The sequence below is a fragment of the Rosa chinensis genome, chromosome 7 (genome assembly GCF_002994745.2).
Source record: "Rosa chinensis cultivar Old Blush chromosome 7, RchiOBHm-V2, whole genome shotgun sequence".
Lineage (NCBI taxonomy): Eukaryota > Viridiplantae > Streptophyta > Magnoliopsida > Rosales > Rosaceae > Rosa > Rosa chinensis.
Genome location: NC_037094.1, coordinates 16,655,314 through 16,680,853, shown reverse-complemented (window position 1 = coordinate 16,680,853; position 25,540 = coordinate 16,655,314). Strand labels below are relative to the sequence as shown.

General features: G+C 36.5%; 1 protein-coding gene across 2 annotated transcripts; it reads left to right on the top strand.

The window, feature by feature from the left end:
* Window positions 1-9,809: 9,809 nt before the first annotated feature.
* LOC112175903 (elicitor-responsive protein 3) lies at window positions 9,810-11,411 on the top strand. Of its 2 annotated transcripts, none has more exons than XM_040509876.1 (4): window positions 9,810-10,113; window positions 10,207-10,333; window positions 10,434-10,548; window positions 10,866-11,090. In XM_040509876.1, exons 1-4 carry the CDS (start codon window positions 9,981-9,983, stop codon window positions 10,953-10,955), a joined length of 465 nt encoding a protein of 154 aa, XP_040365810.1. In that variant the 5' UTR covers window positions 9,810-9,980; the 3' UTR covers window positions 10,956-11,090. The 2 variants fall into 2 exon arrangements, with proteins under 2 accessions (XP_040365810.1, XP_024169408.1); XM_024313640.2 differs by lacking the exon at window positions 10,866-11,090 and adding an exon at window positions 11,247-11,411 and having other exon boundaries at window positions 9,814-10,113.
* Window positions 11,412-25,540: the final 14,129 nt, after the last annotated feature.

The window sequence follows — 25,540 nt, the reverse complement described above, 5'->3', positions numbered from 1 at the left end:
CTCCATTTTCCTTAGTCACATTCCTTCATCCATCTCATCTTCTTTGTCTCTCCATTTCCTTTCCATTTTCCTTTTCCATTCTCTAGTTTTAAGTTTCTGCATTTTCAAGCAAGGAGAGGAAGAAGAAGAAGGAGCCGTGAAGATCATATCCTCCATCATCCACCTTGAAGGCTTGCTTCCAAGATTCAAGATTCCAACGTTCAAGCTCTCCATCTCCATCTCCCCTCACGGTGTAATTCATTCTTTTTCCTTGTAATGATATTTTGTTTTCCTTGTTTGAATTCATATGAACTTGTTTCTAGTTAACAATAATGTTTAGGGCAAAGTTTAAGCCCAATTTCTATGTTTAAATAAAGTTTTCGAATTCCATAATTGTGATTCTAAGTTGCTTATGTGAGTTTGTTCGATTAAATTTGCTTTACAGAAAACTTTTATATGTTTATCTTATTTGGGTCGACACTTATAGGATTTGCATGTAATTGGTGCTAGGTTTAAGAACATGAAATCGACTTTTCGTTTTGTGTAACTTGAATCAAAAGTAGTAAAGGTTCTGGACAAGAATCGAATTTAATTGAAGAGGATTGCAATTAGGTGGACTTTTCCATAACTAAGTTGTACACTTGAGTTGATAGCCTTTCTCTATGTCTAATGCGTTGAACATGTCATGATTGACTAGCTTTCTAGAGCTTGATTGCATGTTTGATAGGATTAATCTAGGTGCTTTCGCTTAGGTTAATTAGCATTGAAAAGTAAAATATGGGAAATCATTTTCTTTCGAATGTTTCACATGATCAACTCCTCTCTCATGACTTGGAAGAACAATTATAGGGTTTGAATTGAATTTGATTACATGGAATTGATTTTGATCTTTGTTCCTTGCGTTCCACTCTTGTATATATGTTTTTATGTTTTCTTTATTTTATTTATTTTAATTTTAATTTTAAGAATCATAATCCCCCCTTATTTGTGTTTACTTGTATATATTTATTCTTTATTTTATTTTTGTAAATAATACTTTATTATTTTAATTCTTTATTTGTTTATACAATTGTATATATTTATATTCTTTATTTTATTTTTGTAAATAATACTTTTCTTTATTTGTTTCACAATTACAAGTGTACCCTCAATCCCCGGATAGAACGATCCCTATTTGCTTATACTACTAACGATATTTCAGGGTTAAATTGTGCGCTTCCCAAAAGCGACATCAATTTTTGGCGCCGTTGCCGGGGATTGAAAAATCACTTGCTAAATTGTATCATTTATTGTATATATTTGTTGTATATAAATTGTTTGAAACTTAGTTTAAATTAATTAGGATGTTATTTATATTATTGAACATGAATTTTAATTGTAGGTTGTAAATTGAGAGGAATAGGTGAAGTCTCTTTTGTTAATATTGGCCTAAACCCCTTACTGGTACCTAGCTCAGGTCCCTTAAGGTTGAGGGCGGCCTTTATTAACACTTGTTGAACTGTCTTCACACTTATGAACTTTTTCATCTTAGTAAGAAAGCCTATGTGAAATGGTGTCTAGGAAGGGGACAACGTTCATGACGGGTTTTTGAATCCAGAAGTGCTTGCAAATGGGCCTAAACCACTATGTGGGAGTAGCTCATGCCAAAATGGATTTTTCCTCTCGTGTTCGTCCTCCCCTACCTGGCCATTTCAGTAAGGTTGCCCAAAAGATTTGAAAGGGAGTTTGTGTCTAGGCGACTATACTTGGGCCGCACGTCCACTTGATTTACCGCTTGGAATTTGATTTGATATCAATAATGTTTATAACAAAAGAAATACTTGTGAATACTCTATACGTGTAAATTATTTTGTTGTTTCACACTTTAAACTTGTAAAAATACTTTTCACGTTTTATACTCACTTGAGTACTTAACTTGTGTCTTATGTACAATATACTTGTTAATTATACTTGTAGTTTGTAATTAATAGTTATACTTGTTTTTATTTTGTATTTCTTTGTTAATTATAGTTACTAACTTTATTTAATGTAGGTACCGTCTGGCTGCAAGACGTAAAATACAAGCGCTACTTGGGAGGCAACCCAATTTAGAATATAATCAGATTTGCTTTCTCTTTCCCTATTTCTTTTTATTTTTCATTTTTTCTCTATTGTTTTTATTTTAGGATTTGTTTTCGTAAATGTCTTCTATCTATGCTTACTTATTTCATTGCATGCTTTTAATTGATTACATTGAGGATAATGCAATATTTAAGTGTGGGGGAAGAGATTTATATTTTTGTCTTTCATTTTGAGTCCTATATATATATTTGTCTTTTATTTTTGAGTCATTTATATAAAAAAAATATAAAAAAAAATATATATAAAAAAAAAAAAATTTGCATTCATTCAGTCTTATTAAATTCAGCTATTTACAAAAAAAAAATAAAAAAAAAATAAAAAAAAAAATAAAAAAAAAATATATAATAATAATAATACTAAGCCATGTCTGCATCTCTGTAGGAGTTGAGACTGAGCTCAAGGGAAATGTGAGAGCCACCGCCATAACCGCCACCTCCCTCGGAAGCAGTCTTCATGTTGCCCAAGATGTCCTCACCATGCATGGGGAATAGTGGAAGGGTTTCAATCTCCTGGTGATATTCTCCTCGTTGTTCCATGATCGATCCATCAGCACCATAGCCGACACGTGACCCAAAGTTTAGATCAATGGATCTGTCAGTGGATCTGTCATTACTAGTAGAACCAGTGGAACCAAAATTAAGATCGAGAGATCCACCAACCGGAACGTTTTGAAATTCCTTCAACTTCTGCCTCTCACGAGCCTTGAGGTTCTGGAACCAAAAGAAGACGTTTTTGTCCTCGATCTGCCCATACTGTTTCAGATGAAGGCAGATCTCTTGAATCTGCTCTGGAGTTGGGTACTTAAAACCCTTATCATAGTAAAGGCCCTTGAGGATTCTTAGTTGAGGCGGTGTGGGAGCCCATCGGTTACTACTCCCGGCTGCTTGGATGCTTCCTCCCTCCTCGGTTGGTTGCTGGGCTTGTAATTCCATTTGTTGCTGGGTTTGTAACTCCATTAGTTGCAGAGTTCGTGGTTCCATGTTGATGAAGAAAGGATTTGAGTTTCGAAAGAAAGGCTGAAGGGTTAAGAGAGAAAGACTGGAACTCGGAAGAATTTTCTTTTGGAGTGAACAGTCGCTCAGAATGCACCTATTTATAGAACGAGTGAGCAGATCTCCACCGTTGGATCGACGATCTCTGAGATTAAATCTACGCGTTGGATTAAAGTCACCCGAAAACACGGAAAAGCTGTTGGCTCGTGAAGGACACGTGGGGGAACCAAACTGATCTCGAGGAGCTGTGACAGATAAGCTACAGCCGAAAGCAGGTTTAATTGCCGTGAATCAAGGAAAAGAAAGGACGCGTGGGGGAATCAAACGAATCTCGAGGATCCGTGACAGACAAGCTATAGCCGAAAGCATGCCATAAATCCAGGAAAAGAAAGGAATATTTACACGTGGGGGAGTTTCTTGGGCCGTGAACTATCATAACTCTTCTCCTTCCCGGAGAAGCTTTGTTAAAACCGTGTGCCTGTTGAGATTTCTACCCTATTTTGTGCTTTACATATACATCATTTTTTGTCTCCTCCAGATTTTACTAAGGTTTTTCTATGCGTGCAGTCTCAAATTCCTTCTACTTCCTCATGGCTCGAACCAAGGTTACCCCTCGCAGGGGCGTCAATCAACGCCGTGTTCTCTCTTTGGAAGAAGAAGGTCGTCAAGCGGCCACTAGAGCTGGGCTTACTGGTCCAGGGGACCATCATCCTATCCGTGAGCGTACCCGCAGTCCCCCTCCTCTGCCTCGTCGCTCTCCCAGACTGCATCCCGGAGAGTCTTCTTCCTCACCAGCTGCTCGTGCTCCTCGGCCTGTGGCCACCCTGGAAAGCTTGTCGGATTCTATTGATGATTTGCGCTCCTCTCTCCGCGATGGTATTATGGTGACAGATTGGAGAGTCACATGCATGATCGATTACATCTCTGAGATGAACTTCTCTTTGATCCGCTGTCACACTGCAATAAACAAGCTTGCTCAGGAAGTCAATAACTTGCAGAGTTATCCTCCTGGGTTTCCTCGCAAGGACGCTACTGCATCACAACATGAGGACCCGCCTCCGAAGGCTGAAACCAGCAAGAGGGCTGCCACTCGCCCGCATACCGCTCCTCCAAAGGAGTAAATGGAGGTACAAGTCTAGGCTGAAAGACTTTAAACATTAAGCGTTGCATGGGAGGCAACCCATTTCAACTGTATCTGTGGAGGAGCCATCAAACGCAGATTTGCTTTCTTGAACTCTTCCTTCTATTTTATTTTCATGAATTTTAGGTTGTTTTAGGTTTCATTGTATTAACTTTCTCTTCTATGCTTGATTTATGCTTTGCATGCTTTATATTTGTTATACATTGAGGACAATGCATGAATTAAGTATGGGGGAAGGATTATTGCTTTATTGTGTTTTTAGTAGTTAGTATATAAAAAAAAAAAATGAAAAATAGTTGATGTTGGAATGTGTTTTTATTGTGTTTTTAATTAATGTTGTGCTACACTAAGGTATATTGGATTAAACATAGTCTTGAAAAAGGGTAGCTGTTTCAGTCCTATTGCACATCGAGACTCCCTGTTCCCGTACCTAAGTGTTGAAATTAAATTAAATTGTAAAAAAAAAAAAATGTTGGTTTTAGAGTGTTTTTGTTTGTTTGTTTGAGTCTTAGGATGCTCCTAACGTCTAGGATGAACATGTCTCTGAATTCATGGCTGAAGGTTTTCACAATCAAAATAGGACTTAATTGAATTCTGTGGTTAATCAACATTGTGATGCTTGTATGAAGATTTGAGATAGGATTGTAACTTGGTTCATTAAGCATGCTAGGATTAAGTCTGATGCATTTGACCCAAGTGAGCTGTTGAGCTAAAATACTTTCTTTTTGAGTGCTTACTGATAATTTCAGAATTTCATGGCTGTATTTGCAAAACCTCATCATTCTTTGGAAATCCAATGATCATGTGCCATAGATTTTAATGGACTAGAGAGTACTAGAACTCGGCTGTTGTGACTGTCAAAACTTGTATGCCATAATATGCACTGATCCTGGATAGGATAGAAGGCATTAGGGTAACCACCATAGCCAAACAAGCATGTGTCCCCAATTGTGCCCGTCGTGGGACTCCTTAGAATGAACCCCTTTGAGCCTACGTTGAAAACCTTTGTTTTATCACCCTCACTACCCTACCATGAGCTTAGTACAGGATATCTCTACCCTTGTCTTAAGGACTTAGTAGAGCATGACATAGTATGTAGGGGTGACGATGAAAGACAAGTATGGGGTGGGGAAAATCCAAGAAAAAAAAAAATTTTGCCTTGAAAAAAAAAAAGAAAAGAAAGAAAAGCGGCAAAAGAGAAGAAAAATTGAAAAGAAAACTCTTGGGAAAATGTTGAAGTGTGGTTTTGGACTTGCAAATTTGTAGAAGGCTCAAAGTTGAAAATTATGCCTTTGTCCATTCCCATGTTGGTTAGAGTGAAGGTTTGGCCCAAAACAATGATATTTGGTCTACAAAAATGATGACATAAGGTGGTCCTTATATGCTCTGCTAGGTCCTTAGGATTTTTTTTGTATCCTTAATCTTCATTTCGAAAACCCTAGCTTAGCCCCATTACAACCTGTTTTAAGTGCTAACTTGATCCTTGAGATGGGCAATCTTTGGTTAGTGGAGTCAGTTACGCAGTCGAGCTTATGGTTTAGGTCTATTTGTGCACTTAGTCATTTCATGAGGTCTTTAAAAATTTCTTCACAAAATGTGTTTATTGATGAAATATGCAAGCTGTTTGTCGCCTTACAATTTGTTCTCTTGCATATACTTGAGTGTGAAGCTTTTAAGCATAGCCATTTCTGAGAGAAAAATCGAGAGTATGCCCTGTGAGTTTGGATTGGACTTGTTCGAAACATGCTATCATTCACTGTATAACTTAAGTTCTCCATATCTTGCTTAGTCATATGAATGTCACAGGTTTATTAACCATGGAATTATCTTTGTGATTTTGATTAAGTGTTTAACGTGAAAGCCATGAGTTTGGAGTCTCTGAGACAACAGTTAGGAGCAATAGAGTCATTCACTTGCTTTTTTTTGTCAAGTCTTTGTTCTGTTTTGGATTTTTTTTTGTTTTGTTTTGCTAAGAGACTAGCAAAAGCTAAGTGTGGGGGAATTTGATAGGAGCATTTTAATGCGGTATTTTAATAGTTAATTCCTCACATTTTACTTAGTTAATTCCTTAACGAATCGATTTTTAACTCAATTTCTATTTTCTTAGGTACATTGGAGTAAATGATGGTGAAATGAGCATTATGTCCACACTTACCTACAAATGGTGGAGATAAAATTGAAGTAAATGAGTAGGAAATCCATCATCATCATCACCCAAAAATATTCCATGTTTTAGGGTGTAATCATCATGTTTTCTCCATCATTTCTCACACTAATCCACCATCATCATCACCCAAAAACATTCCATGTTTTAGGGTGTAATCATCATGTTTTCTCCATCATTTCTCACACTAATCCACCATCATCATCACCCAAAAACATTCCATGTTTTAGGGTGTAATCATCATGTTTTCTCCATCATTACTCACACTAATTTACTCCATCTTTTCCAATTTCACTCTTCTTTCTCTTCCCTATATAAACACCTTCTCCTCTCACTCTAAAACATCTTCCTTCATCCATCTCATCTTCCTTGTCTCACCATTTCCTCTCCATTTTCCTTAGTCACATTCCTTCATCCATCTCATCTTCTTTGTCTCTCCATTTCCTTTCCATTTTCCTTTTCCATTCTCTAGTTTTAAGTTTCTGCATTTTCAAGCAAGGAGAGGAAGAAGAAGAAGGAGCCGTGAAGATCATATCCTCCATCATCCACCTTGAAGGCTTGCTTCCAAGATTCAAGATTCCAACGTTCAAGCTCTCCATCTCCATCTCCCCTCACGGTGTAATTCATTCTTTTTCCTTGTAATGATATTTTGTTTTCCTTGTTTGAATTCATATGAACTTGTTTCTAGTTAACAATAATGTTTAGGGCAAAGTTTAAGCCCAATTTCTATGTTTAAATAAAGTTTTCGAATTCCATAATTGTGATTCTAAGTTGCTTATGTGAGTTTGTTCGATTAAATTTGCTTTACAGAAAACTTTTATATGTTTATCTTATTTGGGTCGACACTTATAGGATTTGCATGTAATTGGTGCTAGGTTTAAGAACATGAAATCGACTTTTCGTTTTGTGTAACTTGAATCAAAAGTAGTAAAGGTTCTGGACAAGAATCGAATTTAATTGAAGAGGATTGCAATTAGGTGGACTTTTCCATAACTAAGTTGTACACTTGAGTTGATAGCCTTTCTCTATGTCTAATGCGTTGAACATGTCATGATTGACTAGCTTTCTAGGGCTTGATTGCATGTTTGATATGATTAATCTAGGTGCTTTCGCTTAGGTTAATTAGCATTGAAAAGTAAAATATGGGAAATCATTTTCTTTCGAATGTTTCACATGATCAACTCCTCTCTCATGACTTGGAAGAACAATTATAGGGTTTGAATTGAATTTGATTACATGGAATTGATTTTGATCTTTGTTCCTTGCGTTCCACTCTTGTATATATGTTTTTATGTTTTCTTTATTTTATTTATTTTAATTTTAATTTTAAGAATCATAATCCCCCTTATTTGTGTTTACTTGTATATATTTATTCTTTATTTTATTTTTGTAAATAATACTTTATTATTTTAATTCTTTATTTGTTTATACAATTGTATATATTTATATTCTTTATTTTATTTTTGTAAATAATACTTTTCTTTATTTGTTTCACAATTACAAGTGTACCCTCAATCCCCGGATAGAACGATCCCTATTTGCTTATACTACTAACGATATTTCAGGGTTAAATTGTGCGCTTCCCAAAAGCGACATCAGCCGCCCATCCCGTTCTCTTCTCTCCCGTTCCCCCCACCTCCTCCGGCCTCCGCGACTCCCTCGCCTCCTCTGACCTCTTCCCCTCCTCCTCCCCCACAACCTCCACTTCCTACGCCTACGCCGATTAATGTGCAGGAACTAAACGCAGAAGAAAAAAGAAGATTTATCTGATGTTTATATGTGTTAATTTGATGGGGATTAATCTGATGTTGATTTGATGGAGATTGGGGATTGGAGGAAGAAAAAAGAAAAAAAGATGAAGCAGAATTGCAGGAACTAAACGCAGAAGAAGAAGAAAGGTCGAAGACCAGGACAGAGAGAGAGAGAGAGAGGAGATTCTGTTAGATTAAAATCACCTAAGAACAGTATAAATAAAACGTTTGTAGAGATTATAACACTGGCAGCTCGTGCTCCAATGGTGGGGAGTTGAACTCTTGTGAAAGAGGTTGGGGGTTCGAATCTCATGTCTTCCAAGATTATATATTTTGTTTAATTATTCAGTATCTCCTTAAATGATTATAAATATAAATTTTGGAGGTTGTATATCAAGGACAGTTTGTGCTCTAGTGGTGGGGAGTTGAGTTGTTGTGAGAGAGGTTGGGGGTTCGAATCTCATGTCTTCCAAAGGTTAATATATTTTGTTTAATTATTTGGTATCGCCTAAAAAGAGTATAAATATAAAGTTTGGAGATATCATACTGAGGACAGTTTGTGCTCCAGTGGTGGGGCGTGGAGTTGTTGTGAAAGAGGTTGGGAGTTCGAACCTCATGTCTTCCAAAGGTTAATATATTTTGTTTAATTATTTGGTATCGCCTAAAAAGAGTATAAATATAAAGTTTGGAGATATCATACTAAGCATAGCCCAAGAGAGAGAGAGACGCACCGGAGAATGAAGAGGAGAAGGACGCGTGGAAATAAGAAGGGGGGAGGAAGAGCACGCGCGCAATTGCGCTAGAGAGAGAAAAGTGACCTGCATGCTTCCTGCTCTAGTGGGCCCCGCCATGCTGTGCTGACTGTTGGGACTTCAAAATGTTAAATTATATTTTTTTACCTTATTTAATTAAATTAAGATATTTTTAATATAATATTCATCAAAATTATACTCATATTATATTTTACTCAAGAATAGTGAAAATAACACCCCCCATATAGCACTTCATGGTTGGAGATGAGAATTGAGTCCTAAATGAATAGTGCAACAAGGGGGTGCTAAAATGAGAATAGCACTCCCAAATGGTGCCAATGGTTAGAGTTGCCCTTAGATGATAGCACGTGTGGTTCAAAAAACTCGTATTCTATGTTATATTACTCGAAAACTGATCAATAGGCATCTGACCGCATCTCAAGTTGAATACGTATTCAAAATTGCATCATTTGTTATATCGATCATGAGATTGAATTTGCTCACTACCTTTGATTAACTGGTGATATCATCACCTTATAAAATTTCGCTATATGTTTCTCAACATAACTATGATAACTATATTTATAAATTAAAATAAAGAATTATGTGATGTTATAATATTTAATTATTACATCCATTATCATGATTAATGATTCCATAGAAATAAAATAAGACTAAACGAGTTAAGTTCAAAGAGGGTCGCTCTTGTTATACAAAACTTACATCTAAACCTCCTATTAATGAACAGTAAAAACCTTCTTGTCATTTTTAGGCTAATAATTTGAACGGTAAAGCACTTGAGCCTACACTCACGGGAAGTGTGTCCTTCTTATCCACCCACCAGGTCCTTATTTGACTTGGTTTTAACAGCTATATATGTCCGGAACCCTAGCTGTAACCATTATCTGAAAGTTCAGAATCCAAGTTGGTTTCCCCTAGGGTCGCTTAATATATAAACCATTTTGAGACACAGGGAAAGAGATCCAACAGAAAAAAGGAGTTGAAGCTTGTCAGGAAACCCAAAATTCCGTTGCGATCTCTTTTTCTCTTGGGATTTTTGCTTCGCTCTGAAAAGTAAAGATGCCTCAAGGAACCTTAGACGTTCAACTTATGAAGGCCAAGGGTCTAAAAAACACAGAGTTCTTTGGTAAGATGGATCCTTACGTCATCCTCAAGTGCAAAAACCAGGAAAAAAGGAGCAAAGTGGCAGCATGTGAGTTTAATTTCGATCAATGCGAGAAATGATTTAAATTAAGTATATCTAGGTCTAAATTTGATAATTGAAAAAAAAAAAATGCCTGTGCAGCACAAGGGTCTAACCCAGAATGGAATGAGAAGTTTGTTTTCCGAGTAACTGAGGGTGTTACTGAACTCAAAATGACGATCATGGACAAGGACACTGCTACCAGGGATGATTTTGTAGGAGAGTTAAGGTAAATTGATATATGTGTATATTTGATTCGATTAATTATTTCAATTTCTTATTGTTTTTCCAATGTATTCTGACTTATTCTGGTTTCATGATGATTGCAGCATTCCACTAAAAACACTATTCCAAGAAGGGAAACTCCCACCAATGAAATACAATGTACTAAGGAACAAAAAATACTACGGAGAGATTAAAGTTGGCCTTAGCTTCACTCCTTCAGTACGTGCTTGTTCTTTCCCATCTTCGATCAGTAGTTAATTTTCTGCAGATATTTAAATGTTGAGGCCTTGAGGCTATAAACTTCATGTAAAGTAGTGAAATCCTGCACAACAATATATACGATTAAGCGTCTTCACAACCTTATTGCCATATATATTGCTAATTGTGTATGGGTTGAATGCTACGTAACGTTAACATAGTAACGAGTCGATTGTTCATATGCTAGACCAAACGGCCACATGTACTCTATATTATGCATACATATACTATAAATACTCTATATATATGTTGAGGCCTCGATGCGCTGCTGTTGCCAGACGAACACTACAGACATCCCGGACGGCGTGACAATTAAGGCGAAGGCTCAGGTGATCGGAGTCGAAGATATGTTTAGCAAGCTCGCCTGAAACTTCAAGCACCATCAAGGTCGACTTCGAACTCTTCATCGACGGGTCTAGAGACAAGAAGAGGCTCGACATCATAGGCCTGATTTAGCACCGGCAACAGCAGCTCTGCCATCGAGGCCTGATCGAGTTTTGAGGATGGATGTCTGCACTTTTGCATCTATGCAGACGTCCGCTTCTGATCCTCTCTGTTTATTTATATATATATATATATATATATATATATATTTGAATCGAAGTTCATAATTTATTAAGTATTTTTTGACTTACTTATTGCCCATTCTTGTTTATTAGGTACCCAGCAAAATACCCGAAGAATTCTTTGGCGGATGGAAAGAGTCTTCATAATAGTAGAAAAGGAAAATGATTTGTGACCTCAATTTTAGGTGTCATACTATGTTATCTATACACTTCATGTCATGTAATTCTTAAGAAAAAGACTATCTTATCCTTCTAAAATCTAACTACTCTAAATTATTTTGGCTTTCTTCTAAAAAAATATTAAAAAATTGGCTTTCTTTCATTTTTTTTCAAAACACTCATGCTTAGATTTAAACAACAATTTTTTCTTTCTTCAATCGAGAGTAGAAAAAATTTCATGTAATTCAGTCAATAGATTTGCACGTACATTTGATTAATAGATTTGTATAACACATGTATATGAATTCAACCTTTGTTGGGTTCCTACAAATTTTAAAAATATAATGTGAAAAATACATATTCATATGATTGTATATATTCTTTTGTTAATTAATTGTTTTTTTTTTTTTGAAAGAAGGGCCAGTGCAGCTGCCCTCAAGCCTTGATTAATGAAACTGTTAAATACAAGGGGGGGGACATTGAGCCTAAACCCCTTATTACAATAAACAACTAGAATATGTCCCGAAATAATATCAGGAATCTCTACACAATACTTGTATTCTAACAAACACCAACTAGCAAAAAGCGCTCTACTGACTGCTCCATTTACTTTGAAAGTGCAGTGACACAATGGAAAAATAACTCGATATGTAACACGATTACAACGTAGCATAATTGTATATATTCTTTTGTTAATTGTTTTCTCTTTATGTAGCTAGGGTTTAAACGTTAGATCTGAATTTATTATTTTTGGTTGTCTTTCCCTTATATTTAGATTGTAGATGTTAAATAATGGTTGCTAACGTGTAATTTTTTCTTACCTCTTAATTTAGACATAAGTATTTCCCAAATTCAATTTACTAATGCTATATTTTTTTTTAGATGAAATTAATCAATATTTAAAAAGAAAAGTTAACGTCTATTTCTTGACACATAATTCAATATATTAATGCCATTTGGGAAGAAAAATTAAAGGAGAGAATTTAATTAAATGAAGAAAAATATTGATCAAAGAATTTGTAGACACATCTCTTATTTTAAAATATAATTAATAGCTGATATTTTTTTGTCACATAATTAAATTCATTAATGTAATTGATTCACCCCTAACATCTAAAATGAAATGTAAAAGGGTAAAGGTGGTGTTGAAATAATATGATGTGGCAAAATATATTATATGGAATTGAAAATAAATTTTTATTTACTTACATGACATCACACCTAGGATTTGAGGCCACAAATCTTAAGTTTCATTGAGGCCGCTTATCATTGCCCTTTTGAAAATGGAAACAAACACTCTTGGTTTAGGATATTTCAGGGTTCCATTACTAATGTACGTACTATTCTCCAAGAGAAGAAATACATATATTCATTTTTACCATAGAATTTTTGTGCCTGATCAATCCAGTATTGTATGTTTCTTCTCCGTACAGTGGTCACTAACCAGTCCGAATTCAATAGTTACACAAAAGGAATTGAAAGGCAACCTGCATAGCCTAATCCGGCCAATACATGAACGATTTACAAAAGTATAACTGATCGAAAAGTCATTACCTAAAATATTATTACTGAAACAACCGCAAATTACAAATTATACGCACTGAAATTTGAAGCTTATGAAAGTGAAATGTTTAGTTTTGATTTTATATATAGTGACTTACAACTAAAGATATCCATTTATAAATAGAAACAAAAAAAATATTGGAGAAGGTTTTAGTCGAGAGAAAATTATTAGAAACGAAAAATTACTATTGCCACCCCTCACCAACAATTTGGAAGGGGAGCCAGCTTGGACTAATTTGGATTCGGAGGTAGGGAGATTCTGACATCGGCGCTTGATTGGGTCATTATCTGTGGGAGGGGTTGGCTGTCCAAAGGCTGGATGGCAGAGGTGCATATGATGGAGGCATTGATCGCGCATGCTTCTGCTCTAGCTTAGATTTGGGATTCTGGGCAGAACTCAGGTTTGAGTTGTTTGGGCTTGTGTTATGAGCTTTTAGAATATTTACTACTCAGTGATTTGGGCGGACCTAGCCGAAGAGTTGGACATTCTTGAGCATTTTGGGTCAACATATGGTCTTTAAGCCTATTTGGGTATGGAGGGCTTCTACGAGATTTCTGAGATGTTTCTAGCTTTCTTATATGTACCACAATTGTGTGCTTGATAGGTAGGGGATAGATGAATGATTTTATTATTATTATTATTATTATTTTTTTTTTTTTTGAGAAAGAAGGATGTTCTTGCTTGATTCACTTGCTTTAATGTGAGCATCATTTACACTTAAATGAGTTGCATTTGCTTAAATAGGTTTTTCCAAATTTTCTAGCCTTTAGCTATATATTGATTCCTAATGATGTCAATTTACTGTAAAAAAAATAAAAAAAACAAAAAAAAAACAAAAACAAAACAAACAATGGAGGGGGAGTAGACACAAGAAGGTGGTATGCTTCTTCTCTATCTAATTGAATGTGAGCATCCTTTAGACTTGAATGAGTTGCATTTGCTTAAATAGGTTCTTCTAGATTTTCTGGCCGAAATTCTTGTTTTTTTTTTTTTTTTTTTTGAAGGAGGGCCGGTGCGGCTGCCCTCAGGCCTTGATTAATGAAACAATAGAATACAATAACTCCATATTACAATAAGTAATGTATTCTAGCATGCACTAGTTAGCAAATAGTGCACAATTGACTACTCTATTTGCTTTGACAAAGCAATGACATAACGGAAAGATAACTCTACTAAGGAGAAACATCATAACAAAAAGCGCAGCTTTCCTACTATGTTGCCGTACGGAATCTAATCCGGCAACACTCTGTTTCATTCTGCCACTAGGAGGTTGCATCCATTTTAAGACAGATAGCCATCTCACTAGGTCAGGCAAGACACACTGAGTGTGCAGACTGAGACAAACCCCATGATCGCCAACCATGCTTTGATGGGGACTTATTGGAACCAATAAATAAACTAAAACAATAAAGCAGAAAAAAACTAATAGCAAAAGCCCACATGGGGCCCAAATGGAATGTCAAGGCCCAGAAAGCCCAGGTAAGGAGTTGGTGCCATCCCTTAGCCGAAGTTCGCATCTGCATCATCACCACCACACTCGCGGCACCACCTCCTAAATGAAAGGCGATCAAGGCAAAATGCCTAAATGAAAGGTGAGCAAGGTGAAATGCCTAAATGAAATACGATCAAGGTGAAATGCCTAAATGCGACCAAAATCAAATGACTAAATGAAATACAATCAACGTGAAATGCCTAAATGTGACCAAAATCAAATGGCTAAATGAAATACGATCAAGGTGAAATGTCTAAATGCGATCAAGCTGAAATGGCCAAACATATGATCAAGATGAAATAACTACAAGCATGGTTGTGTTAACATAGCCTAGCACTATCCTAGAAAACATCCAATATCACCATGAGCATAATTACGACACACTATCCTTTATTTGATATCGGGGAAAATTTTAGGAACAGTGTACGAAGTTTGGCCCACTATTAATTTTCATACATGAAGTTACAAATTATGAACTTTGGTACATGAACTTATAAACCCGACCAACTTTTTATACACGACGTCAATAACCCCGTCAGTGGGTATGTCATTATCCATATAATAAAGGGTAGAATAGGGTTTTCACCGCAAACCCATCTCTCTTCTCCTTCGCACAACCCTTCTCTATAATCCCTCCTCTCTCTTCTTCTTCCTACACCCTCCTCCTCTCTCAGCCCTCCGATCATCCCTCTCTCCCCACCACAGTCCCTAATGACGTTATCAACGTCAAGGCATCGATGCTGATTTGAATCGCAGTGACACAGACTCTCACATAGACAAAGCGAAAGAGAGAGCTGCATAATCACACTGGAAGAATCTGAATGATACATGCTGGAGAAGAACCACACCTTTTACGGCGTGTCGGTTTTTGATTCCACGGCCAAGAGTGGTTCGCCGCATTTGAGAACCAGAAGAAGAAAAAGAAGCTAGAGACGAAGGAGAAGCTGAAATTGCGGTGGATTGCGGTTGGAATCGTCGCCGTGGATGGGGAAATTTACGGTGGTATGATATTGAATTAGGAGGCGACGACGGCGAGAGAGAGAGAGATGGCGTACGCCGGAAAGAAGAGATGGAAAGGTTTGGTGGTAGGAGTCTTAGACCTGGTTCTGCTTTCTATGCTCGTGCCTCTTCTCTTCCTTCTCAGTATTCACAATGGCTTTCAAGGTGAGTGAAGCCTCTACTTCGTTCACACTCACTTAGATTTGTATCTTCTGTTTGTATCAGATCTGATTTGAAATCGATTTCGTGACTCTAGTTCTGGATCTCTCTCTCTCTCATTTGTATTACCTCTTGCTTTTTGTGTTTGCAATTTGCAGGATATGGTTGGGAGCAGCCGAATTCGCCTACAGTAAGGACTTAGTTTCTGGTTTGTTTTGGTTAGGTGGAGATTTTGTGCAATAATTTCCCAGAAAATGTTTTATAAGAGTTTTGAGAGAGATGAATCTGTGGAAATTGATACTGTGGAAATGGGAGGTGCTGATTTTGGTTTCGATTTGTGGGAGGCTGGTTTCGGGTTGGATTAGGATTATGGTGTTCTTTGTGGAGAGGAACTCATCCTGAGGAAGGGACTGTTATATTTTGTTTATGGGATCAGGAAGGCTGTTTAGAACTATATTTGGCTTGGCCTTATTTGATGTGTTGGCATTTCGGGTTGATCAAGAAGGGTGAGAAGGAAACAAATGGTAGAATCCAAATGAAGAAGAAGAACAATTTGTGTTGAGGTATGAAGAAGAAGAAAAAAAAAATCTGATATTGCAGAGAGAGGGGAGAGAGGTTTGGAGAAGATGAACAGTGAAAGGACATATTTACCCCTAAAAAATTGCCACATTTCACACCTTCTAATGGCGTCATTAACGTCGTGTACAAGTCTTTGGTCGGGAACAAATGTTCGTGTACCAAAGTTCATAATTTGTAACTTCGTGTACGAAAATTAATAGTGGGCCAAACTTCGTGCACTGTTCTTAAAATTTTCCCTTTGATATCTCCATGTGTTCTTTCCATTATATGATATCGGCATGGGTTATCTTTATCCAGTACACGGTATCGCCATGTTTTATCTCTATTATACGATACGATATTGCTAAGTCTTCTTTCCATTATACAATATCACCATGTGTTCTCTCCATTATATGATATCGACATGGGTTATCTTTCTCCAACACTCGATATCTCCATGTTTTATCTCTCTATTCTATATTACCATGCTTTATCTCCATTACATGATATCATCATGTCTCATCTCTCCATTACACGACATGATATCGCCATGTGTTCTCTCCATCATACAATATCGCCATGTCTCATCTCTCCATTAGACAACACAATATCGCCACGTGTTCTCTCCATAAGTACACTTTGTATCGAGTACACCTGATGCCATATGATAATAAACCCTAGTCCAGACCCTCTTTCCTAGGGCTTGGGGGACTGGTTACTCCAAGGAAGACACTCTTGTCAAATGTCCAATGAATGCTTGCCCCGTTTTGAAATCACCACCCGAGTCAAGAGTCCTCTTAGTTGGGGACTTGGGGGACTGCGGGTAATGGTTGTAAGGAAGCCACGTGGCAAGGATACTCACCTTGCACTTCTGATAGTTCTACCAAAGACAAACTCCCCACCCAAGCTAGAGAACTCTTGACCGGGGACTTGGAGGACTGTTGGTATAGATACATCTCAGGCACAAGTATCGGAAGCACAAGGCTCATTAGCCACTTAAAGTAACGCCAATAAAACCCAGACATGATGCTGATACCATACACAACTAGTCCAACATTGGAAACAAAGGGGTGACAAGCCCATTCCCATACTATAAATACATGTCTTCACTCATTCAAGGTAATCTACCATTCTCTACTAACTCCTACCTAGTCTACATTCCCACTTGTATCTGACTTAGGCATCAGAGAGTCAAAGGCTGGCTAGCTCGGTCTTCCCTCTGACCTCTGTTCATAGTTGACAGGTACCGGATCTCGGAGATGGAAGCTCTCCCCACCATCCCGTTTCCACCACTGAAACAATGCGAAACACCTGAAACACATGAACCTACCTCTTATTATAAATAGCTAGTCTTATTAATTGATGCATGCGATGCATGTGTGAAACATTTTATTTTTAGTTTTACTTTTTAGAAAAAAAATAGTAGGAAATTATCTATGGAAATTGTAGGTAAGGCTGTCAATTCTGACACGACCCAATAACACGACTCGAAATCAGCACGAAATAAAGCGGGTTGAACCCGCACGATTAAAAAGCGGGTCGGTCGTGGGTTAACCCGCCATGACCCATTTAATAAATGGGTTGGCCACGGGTCAACCCGCCAACATGAAGTGAACCCGATTATGCTATACTTCTTCTTGAAATTTTGGATGTTGGGAGTATTTGATCATATGATTAGACAATTTGAAATATTTTGCTTTATAATAATTGGATTTAATTATTTATGAATTATATATAATTATTTATATTTTTCGTCTTGTGGAGTTTTAAGTGAATTTAATCAATTTGTGCATTTTTTTAGTTAAATGGGTCACATTGTTAACCCTTAAATAATCATTTTGTCTAACACGACATGACCTATTTATTAAATTGGTTAAGCAGGTTGGAAACGGGTAACCCGTTTAATAAATAGGTTGGGTTTGAGTTTAAATTTTTGACACGATTATTAAATTGGTTGAGTTTGAGTTTGTATCTTGGGACACAACAAATACCTTGACCCGGCACGAACCCAACTTGACACGACCCATTGACAGCCCTAATTGTAGGAAGTTATATATGGAGATAGTGGGATTGAGAAGTTATATTTAGGTATAGTGGGATTGGGAAGTTATATTAAAAATTATTTTAAATTAACATATAGTCTAAGGATAGTTAAGATATTTCATTTCACCAACTGCATCATCATGTTACTATTTTGATATGAGGTATTGGGGGTGAGCTAATCAAATCGACTGTCGAACTATTGCATCTGTTGCATTATATCTAGCCATGCCATTAGTGTATCGGTGAATTATTCACTCATTTGTATCCTTTGAGGTTGAGATCTTGTTGAAACAAAAAAAAAAAAATTAATAATAAAGTTTTGAAAAATAGTCCCTTGCAAGATATTTGATGTAGAAGGCTTGGCATTTATCTACAGAAGTACAAAACTTAATTCTAAAGAAAAGAAGAAGATTGCCGGGGTTAGTTGAAAATTAGACCCCTAGCAATTTGCCAATGTCAAATGGGATATTTGCTGACCATGCAATTCAAACTTGTGTGAATCATTCAAATATTTGAAAATGGGGATTGGATTATCTAGAACATGACCAGCCTGCATCCTGAAATTAATATCCAAGTTCAAATATATGCATACAAGGTGAGAACTGTGGTTGCTCAAGACTTAGCCACGATGGAATGATAAAGAGATAAGAAGTTATCTATAGACGGTTGCTCAAGATTGGGGATTTGAAATTTAAATAATTTAAAGTTGAAGATGTAATCCCAGCTGATCTTGAATGCCTATATATAGTGTTCCTTCTAGCTAGGGCTGTCAAGGGGTCGTGTCGGGTTGGGTTCGTGTCGGGTCAAGGTATTTGTCGTGTCGCAAAATATAAACCCAAATCCAACCCATTTACTAAATAGGTTACCCATTTCCAATCCGCTTAACCCATTTAATAAATAGGTTATGTCTTGTTAGACAAAATGACTCATTTAAGCGATAACAATGAGACCCATTTAACTAAAAAAATGCATAAATTCATTAAATTCACTAAAAACTCTACAAGATGAAGAATATAAATAATTATATATAATTCATAAATAATTAAAAAGCGAAATATTTCAAATTGTCTAATCCTATGATAAAATACTCCAAACGTCCAAAATTTCAAGAAGAAACATAGCACAATTGAGTTATACGGGTTCATTTCGTGTTGGCGGGTTGACCCGTGGCCGATCCATTTATTAAATGGGTCATGGCGGGTTGACCCACCGCCGACCCGCTATTTAATAGTGCGGGTTCAACCCGCTTTATTTCGTGCGGGTTTCGAGTCGTGTTATCGGGTCGTGTTCGAATTGACAGCCCTACTTCTAGCTACAACAGGAGGAGAGGAGGAGAAAACGCTATACAGCAGAACAAAAGAAATACAAAGAAGAGGAGATGCACGAGAGAAAAAGCCACCAGAGAAAGAAAGAGAAAAGCTGCAGGTATACATATGCCTTCTTTGTGATACATGCTCCTCTAATTAATCCTCATATGTCTTATGGCCCTTCAAGACTCTAATAGGCCGTTCATGAACGACCACAACTATTAGAGTCTTCCCATGCCTGTCAAAATGACGTTGTTGCTGCCTCAAATGCTCAAGCATTGAAATAAAAGTGGTTGTTCATGAACAGCCAAGTTTCATGCTCAAAACTCCTCCGAAATGATGCTGCTCCTGCAAGAGTTATTGCATCAAAATGGTTGTTCACGAACAACCGTTAAAGTGCTAAAAGCTCCCTCTAAAATGACTCTACCATGGTCGTTCTACTAAAACTTATGAGAACTGAGGTCGTTCATGAACACGACCAAAGTTTTCTCCATGGTCAACCAACGGTTTCAGTTGATCGTTATTTGAAGTTGACAAGAAGTTGTTGCTGATCATGACGCATTTTTTTTGCTCTACCTGATACATATGAGCTCAAAGAAATACCCAAATTAGAAAGAGATAGTAAATATCACGACATCAAAATGGGATTCTCAAATGGCTGTAGAAAAGCAATAAAAACTGTTGGATACTTGGTATTTTAATTACCAACATTTTTGGTCATATATATAAACCAAATCAAGCCACTGCAGTCACCTAGTCACAATAATGGGAAGCAAAATAAGATAGCACGGTGGCATTAATCAAACAAATGAAGATGGCAATGAGCACTTTGAGAAACAATGTGGTCTGTAGTTGAATACCTACACGCCAAAACAAAAACCTACACCTAAGCATGAGGTTTGCATTAATTAAAGAAGCTTGCCTATTACATGAAAATTGAGTGCAGCATATCTCTTTTTGAAGCGGTGGTGCAATGCAAGATTAACTGGTGCAAACAAACTAAACTAATGGAAAACAAGATGTTTCATTAATTTTAATTTGAAGACCAGCACGGTGAAATGTCTTCGGTCATCCCAGTTTTATTGGGCCTCCTTGAAAACAATTGGAAGCAAGCCTATCTCACGTATCCGGTTCAAATTAAATGATCAGAATCTTCACCAATATTGCATGTCCACTGAAAGCGACACGAGTCACTGAACCTCCTTAAAAAAAAAAAAAAAGGGAAGCAAGCTCATCGACGGAGGTCTACTGCAAATTTTGAACGTTAAAGTTCGATTCGTCGAAAATAAAAGTAGTGACTCGACTTGAAAACTCAACCCTTCGCAATGGGTGTTCAGATCACTTTTTGAGCCCCGGCCCGACCGAGCTTGTTTGTCGACATGTAAAAGGGACAACACAAAAGCCCATTCCAGGGCCCATTACAAATGGCACATTGGGTGCCCAAATCAGATCAACAAGCACTCTACAACTTGGATGACTGCAAAAAGAAATACATTTGACTGATTCAAAAAATACATCCGTTGAACACAAAAATTGGTACAAAACCAAGAAATAACAATTCTTCTGAACTGCAATGTTTTGATCCCTTTATAGGATATGTAGGCAATTTAGAGCAACTCCAACAGCTTCCCTATAATTTTTGTATTATAGGGAAGCAAAAATCAAAATCTCCATAATCTTTCTGCTCTTATTCCAACAGCTTCCCTATTTTACAGATTTTTGCATTTATTACAACAATAAAATATTCTACATTTAAAACTAGTTTAAAATAATGGCTAGTTTATAACGGCTAGTTTCTAACGGCTATTTTTTAACGGCTATTTCTAACGGCTCGTTTACGTCAACTTCTTCTATAAATAAGAAAAAATCATCTATCACATTTTCTATCTCATTCTCATAATTTTGATTTCTTTGCTTCCTCATTTCTTGCTCACTTTGAAACTATTTTTATGGCTCGTCGTTCTTTGGCTAGTCGTTATTTAGTTGATACGTACATGAATGACGACGACGGTATTGATGAAGAATATGAAGAATCCTTACTTGTTCAAATAGAAGAAGAACGCCTTGCCAAGAAGAGTTCAAGGAGAGGTCATCGTGGTTCAAAATATCTCACTCTCAAGTTAAAACTATACCACAACTCAATTGAGTTTGCTAACTACAAGTCATCAGTCATTGATGTCAAAAGGGACTACATATCAGTAGTCATCAGTCATTAATATCAAAAGGGACTACATATCAAGTACTAATATAGTCTCATAGAAAGAAAGAGCATAAACATCCTATTCTCCACTGAAAATAAAGAACCAACACAAATGACTATTGATTTTCATTCCTACTAGCTCTTTTTGCCAAGATTTCCTTCTGAAGGCTGATAAAATATTCTGCTTGAAATGGAGGCATGACACTAGTATCCATAGACATTATTTTTGCATCCTCACTTCGGGTCTGAAGTTCAATTTCCTTTTCTCTAAGAGCAACTTGCTTTTGCTATGTAGCAAGCAGCAACTTAAATTGTTCTGCCTTTATACGGTCACTTTCTAATCTCCTTGTCCTCAACTCTTCCAACTCAGAACGGGTTTTTGTAGATTCATTCTCATTTTCACTAACTTGTTCTTTGGATTTTGCCTTTTTGATAGCTTCCTTTGCAGCCTTTCTCCCAATTGGTCTCTTCAAGCTTGCAGGTTCAGGAGCTTCCGTATCATCGTCTTCTAAATTGATAGAATATGCAGCCTTACTAGAAGGAGCCTTCCACTTTCTCTTACTTTCAATTTTTTGATGTTCATCCATCCATTTTTGCTAAAACCTCAAAACAACCCAACAATGGTCAAGTACAAATGCATGACCTTCCTCTAGCTTGAAATTCTCTTTTGCTTCCACTATCTGACAAAGTATTACAAAGAGCCTTAGTCTAACACATGGCAATTATAAAACAAATACCAGTTGAACAAGTAATGCACATTGATGCAGAATTCAAATAAGCCCCTGATACTGTCAAGAACAGGGGCATGACATTGAGAAAACTCGTAGAAAAAGGAGGTGACAGAATTATATGCTACTGGTATCTATCTTGAAATGAAAGAATATTGCATGACCACATATATGTTATATATATATATATATATATAAGTCTACAAACAATGTACCTTACAGAGTTACAGCTCATTTGTGATTTATAAGTCATGAATCAACCACTAAATGAATCTTGGAGGCTTGGAGCTACGTTGCAACATAGTGGTATAATATAAATTTAGGTTCTCATGCTTTCCTTTTTTTAAATTACATGGTATGAACCATGCTCTACCTAAAAATAGATTTTGTACAGAAGGATGCGAGTGTTGATCTTTTTGATACCTTTTCAGTTATATTAATATATGATTCATCTGTGTGTGTGTGTGGGGGTGGATATATATATAGTTATGCGCTTATAAAAACACACCACCACAAAAGGGATCTCAAACAGACAAATACACCACCACAGCTCCAGAAATAAAATCAAAGGCAACAATCCATTATGAAAATCAAAAACACAAAACTGAAAATAATGATATTAAGTCCTTATGTTTAAGTTCAGTTTCTTACCTTATCTTGTTCCGTATAACCATTTTTCCTTAAGTGTTCAATTTGAGCATAATGTCCACAAAACTTACTCACAGTGCTGCTGATTGTTGACCAACGGTTTGTTAATGATTTTTCACTCCGTTCAGCAGACTACTTCTTGTGTTTTTCAAAGTAATCAGTAATTCTTTTCCAGAATTGTTTCTTCTTTTGATCGGCTCCTTTCACTGGGTCTAAGCCAATATTCAGCCATGCAGATACAAGAAGTTTGTCTTATTCGATTGTGAAGTTGGCTTGTCTTTGAGCTTGTCTTTGTGCTTTCTTGCTATTAGGTGCACATGGCGTCTCTTCATTAGTGTAAACTTCACTAGTAGGTGTCTCTTCATAAGTGCAATCTTCATAGGGTGAATGATACTGACTCGCCGGGAAATCATATGTCAAATGTGGTTCATTGAGGTCATTGAAGACTGATTTATTGTTGAGGAGGTTAGTGAAATTCAATGGCGTCGAAGCCATGTGCAAAAAGGCAATTTGGAATCAATCCATATGGACAACAAATTGTATGAAGCATTATATTGCAAACCGGCATGAGTAAACAATGAAAAAATTAAGTTACATTATATATTGTCTGTAGATTGATAGAGATGTGTATATACAAAGTTATAAATAGTCAATCAATCTCTCTGCTATATATCTACTATAGCGCTATCTATCGATTTATTCCCGAATGTACAATGCAAAAGTAATCAATGCAAATTTCAACCTTGACTACACAATGCAAAAGCAAAATGGGAAACTTAAAAACAAAGACATGTCAAACTTCAAACTTGTCTGCATAATGCAAAAGAAAAACGGGAAACTTGAAAACAAAGATAAGGCTTGTAGTGGATGGTAAGAGGGGACCTTTTAAAATTGGCAAAAAAGAATAAAAATAAAGTTAGAGGACCAGTTATGATCTATCAAATACACAGTATCTGTACAAAGGATATCAAGTTAGAGGACCAGTTATAAACAGTGAAAAAAGCATTAACATATCAGTTATAGGACCAATTATAAGCAGTGAGAAAAGGTAACGAAATATAATTAGTGAGCAAGGAGCAAAAAGGATAACATTGTTCCATCAAACAAAGTGAGTCCAAAATTTCATCTGTTAACTCTTTGTTAACAAATCACGCATATCTGTTACTACTTAGAACCATAGTGGATAGGCTATACTGATCTATACAGGGACGGAAAAGAAGTGCATCGATTTGGAATTAACTGAAGCATAGGACACCGATTGCAAAACCAACCAATTCAGAAATTTAACCAACAAAACTCAAAAGCATAAATAAGAATGTCAAATTAGGATAAAAGCTAAATGATTTAATTCGCCAATAAAAATGCCATGCTGGTACTCCTTCAAATTTCAAAATAGTAATGCTGCAGGTCCATATGTACAGCATATGCAAAACCCAGAGAGGGCTTAACCAATATCTAAGATGATCGTTTTTACTGATAAGAAAAATGTTCAATTTTTTAGAGCAGCACATGAGTTTTAGATGACTCTAAAAGAGTATATTTCTGTTTTGGTATACCCTTCAACGCTTTAGGAACTGGGAATGTTTTCATGAAAGAAGTGTCTTTTCAAGGGAAATTATGAGTTAAGTACTCATGGAAAGTGGACTTGGGGGAATTCTTTACAATTTGATTAGAATAATAGTACAGGCATGACGGGAAAAAAATGAGATTAGAATCATTGCATTGTGGAAGTTCTTCATAGAGATGAAGTTGAGCATTTTGTCCATTCATATATAGTATGCTGTATCATCAAAATTTCATATACAGAGAACCAAAATTTACTGTAAATCCAAAAAAGCATAGAAGTGATAGAACCAATCACTCTAGGAACCCAGAACGCAAATAATACATAGATTATACAAAGCACATGCAATGAAAACCCAGAATCGATCATATACAGAGGAAAGTCTATACCTCGACAATTTGATTGAGAGGAGCAACCCAGATTTTTGCTTCTTGAATATATAAATATATAAATATATATATATATATATATATATATCTCTCTGCGGCTGTCAAGATGGCTTTCTTTCTACTCGCTTTCACTGAACCAACACCCTTCCCTCTTAGCCACCAAAATTGAGAAGGCAAGCAGTAGACCTACTCTTTCAATAAAACAACGCCCATCAGCATTTCGTTTTAGCAAAGAAAGAGGCAAAATAAGAACAAATTGGTAACATGTTGAGCCAATTTGGCTAGCCTCACACCATATCCAAGCACCAATTGAGACTGACCCAAATTATACCTATCAACAACTCACTCCAATAAGATTGAAATCTGATTCAATCGAAATTAGGAAAAAAAAAAAAAAACTCACACATGCCACTACCAGAAAATTGATCATTTACGACGCACATTTTACGGCGTGCATTCAATGTGCGCCGTAAATGAGTATCAATTACGGCACACTTCTATGTGGGCCGTAAATGATGTATGAATTAGTTCATTTACGGCATACTTTTGGAATACGCTGTAAATATCTCTTTTCATT

Coding starts and splice junctions, on each gene's coding strand:
- LOC112175903 (XM_040509876.1), top strand. CDS start 9,981: ATGCCTCAAGGAACCTTAGACGTTCAACTTATGAAGGCCAAGGGTCTA. Junction 10,114..10,206: donor AAGGAGCAAAGTGGCAGCAT/GTGAGTTTAATT, acceptor ATGCCTGTGCAG/CACAAGGGTCTAACCCAGAA. Junction 10,334..10,433: donor GATTTTGTAGGAGAGTTAAG/GTAAATTGATAT, acceptor TGATGATTGCAG/CATTCCACTAAAAACACTAT.